We start from the raw sequence: 6,000 nt of genomic DNA, 5'->3' as shown, positions 1-6,000 counted from the left end.
ATTTTTCTTTGCAAGGCAATAACAAGGTCAACTGTGGTTCTGAGCTTCAAAAGGAACTGGAAGGCAAAATATAACGAAGGAAAGAGATGCATTTCACGCTGCAGGGTATTCGCTTTGATCAACTTCAGAAATATTATATCTACTCAGGGGATATTTTTTCAGGCTCCTACTATCACCAAGGAGGTCAGAGATGCCCAGGGTTACTGTGGGCCCTAGGTTATTCTTTCTGTCTTATTAGCAAAGTAAAGGCCACCTCAGACGCTGCCAAATAAACAGTGGGGCTCTTTGCCTAAACCCTTAGGTATACACAAGGTGGTACAATGATGAGAAGGACTGGGAGTAGAGCCCTTGGGCCTGGAGGTAACCCTGGGAATGGGACCTACATTTTTTTCGGCTTAGATTTTTTCATCAGTACAATGGCAACAGTGGTGGGATCTACCTCACAAGACTGTTGTAATGCTCAAATATACTGGCAAAACGCTTGGAGCAATATCTGACATAGAATAAGTGCTTAAGTTAGCAATTATTGTTGTGACAAGTGCTCCTGGTCCCAAAGAAATAAATAAAAAAATGATGACAATGATCAATGATATTACTATTAAGTAAAAAGCCTTGTGGGCTTTTCTTCCCCCTGCCCTGTTCAGATGCAGGCTGGCAGCAGTCTCTGGTTGGGAAACCGACCTGATAGACGTGATGAGACTCTTGATGGAGTCGGACACAGTATGCGAATGCCCAGCCAGCACAGACCAGGTAGGCGGGTCTTTGGGGTTGATGGCCAGAGAGCGTGCAGTGCGAATGAGGTATGATGAACTCTCCAGCATGGTCTTGGCTGAGACCAGGATTGGTTCTTGTGCCTGAGAACCCTAAGACCAAACAGCAAAGGAGAAAGGTCAGGGTACACGGATATGAGTGAATGAGTCGGGCCCTGGAAGGTCCTGTTCTTTACCAAGTCACTGCCTCTGCCCTTTGGAAGGAGACACAGAGGGCAGGGAACCCTGGAAACCAGTTCACACAGGGTCTGGATGGTGGGACTTGAATTCGTGTTTGCTTCTTAATTCACATTTTTTAAGTATAACACATTCTAAGAAAGAATGGGCCTGAGTCTGTGCAGGGAGATTGTTCTCAACATACAAGGCTAAGAGATTATCCCTCAAGAGATGTGTAGTCATTAAGTTTTACCAGCTTGGTGCATGTAACATCACTGACAGCAGCAATACTCTAGGTGTTGACAGAGAGAGCTTTTTAAATTTTAACTATTAATGCTCATTCAGTGCCACACGAAATCAGCCAAAGACTTCAGTATTATCTTTGCTGCCGAATCTCCCTACCTCGGAGCTGATCTGGGCAGGAATGCTCACAAACTCAGGATTTGATGCGAATGCCGTCAAGTTCTCCACAGCTTCGATCAAGGGTGCAGTGGCAACGCGACACTTATTGCGGTTGTCTTCAGAGAAATCCCCATCCAGGGCCTGATGGGAGAAAATGCAGAGATTGTTTTACCTCACTGAGAAGCACAAAGCATTCTTGAACCACAGCAATCACCTTCCAGTGAAAGAAGGTGGCTCAGCGGGAATATTGAAATGCTTGGCAAATTCACAAACAATAAATAAGCACTGAGAGTCTCCTGCCATCACATCAAGGGCCCTGTTACCAAATGTTAAGTAGAACCTGTCATGCCGGCACTTTGGGAGGAGCAGGCAAGAGGATTGCCAGAGCCCAGAGGTTCGGGATCAGCCTGGGCAACTTGGCAAGACCTCATCTCTACAATAATAATAAAAAATTAGCTGGGTGTGGTGGTACGTGTCTGTGGCTCCAGCCACTTGGAAGGCTGAGGTGGAAGGATCACCTGAGCCCAGTAGGTCGAGGTGACAGAGTGAGCTTTACAAATTTTAACTATTAATGCTCATTCAGAGCCACACAAAATCAGCCAATGATGGACTTCACAGCAAACTGGATGGATTTAGGACCCATCATATTCAGTGATCTATCACAGAAACAAAGAACTGAATACCACATATTCTGACAATGCTACAAGGGAGGGATCGGCAGCCTCCGGACACTGCGGGGGGGCAGGGGGGGGCATATGTCATCACAAAGAGCACTTGATTCTAAACCAAGGGAAGTGAGGACCAATTGGAGGCCCAAACGCCACCTACACCTAGACTACTCATGTACCTAATCCTGACTTGTACCCCGCATCTCAATAATAAAATAGAGAGAGAAAAGGAAAAAAAAAGTCGAGCTGAATGTGAAGCTCACAGGACAGCAAGTCTCACAGTCAGCTTCCACACACAGGTAGCAGGACTACAAATCCAAACAGACCCTTCCCTTCTCTCGTTGGGAGGCCCTATGCCTTACCTTGCAGCTGAACCACTTTAGTCCCCACTTTTGAGACCACTGACTTTGGGCTCATGGCCTCCATTTTCACTCCAATTATGTCTATTCTCTCCCAAATTATAAACATACTTCATTGTATTTCAGAGAAATACTTTTAACTTTTCCTAAATTTTATCTGGATGTCCCTGAACCACCACTTTGCAATGAACACAATGGAACCCAACAGGAAGGAATGGACTAGAACTACCCTCACCCAAGCAGACAAATCTCACAAAAATAACATCTATTTAGTTAAAGAGGCCAGGCACAAAAGCATACCTATTGTTCGATTCCATTTGGGCAAGGGACAAAAACCTAATTGAGGGTGCTAGAAGCCAGGTCACTCTCTGGTTTAGGTGAGACTAAAGGGAGCACAGAAGGGGCTTCTAGGTGCCGACGACGTTCTGTTTCTTGATCTGGCTCTAGTTACCTAGGTATGTTCAGCTTGAGAAAATTCATTGAGTTCTACATAGGATGTATGGTTTTTCTCTATGTACCTTATGCTTCATAATTTTAAAAAAAACCAGCAGGAGGCAGAACAAGGGCTTTGAGCGATCAGTGCTGATGAATGGTCTGGGTGGATGAGAATCCAGGAATGTGGCCTGTGACCCATGCCAGGCAGGGATGACACTTGAATCTGTGACTCCCCGACCCCATGTGCCTCCTCAAGAACGAGACTGTTAGAACCAACAGTATGAGATCCAGTGACAGCCCTCCTGCCTCCCAGCGAAAGGTTACACTGGAGAAGACAGCTATGTTTGCAGAAGAATGCAAATTTCCTTGTTAAACGACCAATTAAACGTTTAATTTGACCCTTATGAGCAATATATGAAAGGAAATTTAGACAATTAGGAAGAACAACAACAAAAAAAAATAGGGGCACCAGCACTTCAAAGCAAACTGGATCTGAGGTGGGAGCATTTCTGTTTTTCAATAAGGCAAGAGCTAGGTGTGGTCGGTTTAAAGGTGATTCCAAATAACAACTACATTCCAATCAAGCCCTGGAAGCTTGGGACGATAATTACACAACCACAATGCTAATATTTTTAGAGGAATTCCCACAAGCCTGGCTAATTTACCGTCTTGACTAATGTAGTACCTGGTTCTCCTTGGCACGTGCCCTTCCCCACCAGGCAGGCACTGACCCTACCTGCACTTCTCCGATGCCGCCATTCTTCCAGGCCCAATGGGAACCCTACATGGCTGGGACATTTTGCTCACATACACAGACTCATTTCTAACTGCCACTATGTCCTTAGGAAGTGATGTTGGACAACAATGGCCTGGCAACATAGAAGTGAAGTATCTTGGCACATGTATCTTATTACGCTGATAACATCACTGATTCCTGGAGGTTGGATCTACCAGGCTTCAGAGCAATTCTAGAATGCTAGTGCGAGGCAGGGTAGTGACACCCAGAAGAGTCTGACATAAGTGGCCCCAAAACAGGCAAAGACATGAAGCAAGCCGATTGCAAGCGTGGACTTAGGAGTCAAAGGAATTCAGGTTCCAGCCCCACTAGGGGCTGCTTGGCCTCCGCCAATCACACCCCGTAGGCAGGGAGGACACGGCTTCTAGCTCAGCTTAGGAGGCTGAGCCTTCCCTCAGGGCTGCTCACCTTCCCGCTCCTTACTTCTCCACACTCCCTCCCCTTTTCTACTCCCACAAGTCTCTTGGTCTGCTAGGAAGACGGGCACCTAATCAAGTCACCAAGCCTCAGTTGAATCTTTTCTAAGTGAAAAGATGACACTCAAGGCAAGTCTTAAGGAATGGTTTCCCAAGTGCACAGTTTCATGGACTGCACTATATCACACGCCCATTGCTACGCACAGGACAGAGTCTTGAATGACATAGACTAGAATGCCAAGAGATATAAACCCCAGTCAAAAGAAGATCAAGGGTATCCAAATAGGAAAAGAGGAGGTCAAATTATCCCTCTTTGAAGACAATATGATTCTATACCTTGAAAACCCAAGAGAATCTGTCAAAAACCTCCTTGCACTGATAAAGGACGTTGGCAAAGTCTCAGGGTATAAAATCAATGTGCAAAAGACAGTCACATTTCTATACACCAGCAATAAACAAACAGAAACCCAAATAAAAAGCACAACCCCATTTACAATAGCCACAAAAAAAAAAATCAAATAGCTTGGCATCTTCCTAACCAGAGCCGTGAAAGATTTTTACAGTGAGAACTACAAAACATTGCTCAAAGAAATCAAAGATGATACAAACAAATGGAAAAATATTCCATGGTCATGAAGAATCAGCACTGTTAAGATGTTCATCCTACCCAAGGCAATCTACAGATTTAACACAATATCCATTAAATTACTAGCAGCATTCTCAGACCTGGAAACAATATGGGAATTTATACAGAAACATAAATGACCACAAGTTGCCAAAACAATCCTCAGCAAAACAAAACAAAACAAACAACAACAACAACAACAACAAAAACAAAGCAGGAGGTATCACACTTCCAGACTTTAAACTCTATTATAAAGCTACAATAATCAAAACAGCCTGGTATCAGTACAAGAACAGGCATATAGACCAAAGGAATAGAATTGAGATTCCAGAAGCAAAACCTCAATTTCTCAACCAACTCATCTTCGACAAAGCCTCCACCGCCAACCACTGGGGAGAGGAGAACCTATTCAGTAAATGAGGCTGGAAAAACTGGCTGACCACATGCAGAAGATTGAAACAAGATCCCTATCTATCACCATACACAAAAATCAACTCTAAATGGATCAAAGACCTAAATGTAAAACCTCAAACTATAAGAACCTTAGAAAATGCAGGAGATACCCTTATGGAAATTGAAACTGGCAACCAATTCCTGATCAAAACCCCAAGTGCCGATGCCATAAGAGATAAGGTAGACAAGTAGGACCTCATCAAACTGACAAGTTTCTGCAAAGCCAAAGAAACTATCAAGAGAGTGGGGAGACAGCCCACAGACTGGGAAAAAATATTTGCCAACTGTATGTCTGACAAAGGCCTAATATCTAGGATCTACAAGGAACTCAAACGTGCTGAAGAAAAACAAAAAGCCCCATTACAAAGTAGGCAAAAGATAAGAATAGACAGTTCTCAAAAGAAGACATACGAGCAGCCAACAGATACATGAAAACATGCTCAGCCTCACTAGTCGTCAAAGAAATGCAAATTAAAACTACACTGAGATACCACCTAACTTCAGTCAGGATGGCCGTCATCAATAACTCAAAAAACAACAGATGCTGGAGACGATGCAGAGAAAAGGGAACACTTCTACTCTGTTGGTGGGAGTGCAAACTAGTACAGCCTCTGAGGAAAACAGTGTGGTGATTCCCAAAAGATTGAAAAATTGACCTTCCATACAACCCTGCAATTCCCCTACTGGGAATATACCCGGAAGAACAAAAAACACTCTGTAAAAAGATACCTGCACACCTATGTCTACCACAGCATTGTTCACAGTAACAACAACATGGAACCAATCGTGCTGACCATCAAAACAGGACTGAATTTTAAAAATGTGGTAAATATACACGATGGAACGTTATACAGCCATAAAGAAGAACAAAATCATGAACTTTACAGAAACCTAGATGGACTTAGAGTCTATAATACTGA

The 6,000-nt window shown here is 43.8% G+C and overlaps 1 protein-coding gene across 1 annotated transcript in view; it reads right to left on the bottom strand.

The window, feature by feature from the left end:
* Positions 1 to 681: 681 nt before the first annotated feature.
* LOC103250582 (talin-2) overlaps positions 682 to 6,000 on the bottom strand; it is a gene marked incomplete at its 3' end in the record, with an annotated part of 178,179 nt that continues 172,860 nt past the window's right edge. The window contains exons 36-37 of the mRNA XM_008049176.1: positions 1,329 to 1,469; positions 682 to 863 (exon numbers count right to left, since the gene is read on the bottom strand). Of these exons, the coding sequence (XP_008047367.1) occupies positions 682 to 863; positions 1,329 to 1,469 (323 nt within the window). The remainder of the gene's footprint in view (positions 864 to 1,328; positions 1,470 to 6,000) is intronic.

Source organism: Carlito syrichta, unplaced genomic scaffold (genome assembly GCF_000164805.1).
Source record: "Carlito syrichta isolate Samal-C Ts95f unplaced genomic scaffold, Tarsius_syrichta-2.0.1 Scaffold130654, whole genome shotgun sequence".
NCBI lineage: Eukaryota > Metazoa > Chordata > Mammalia > Primates > Tarsiidae > Carlito > Carlito syrichta.
The sequence above is the reverse complement of the archived record's forward strand: the minus strand, read 5'-3'. Positions and strand labels throughout refer to the sequence as shown.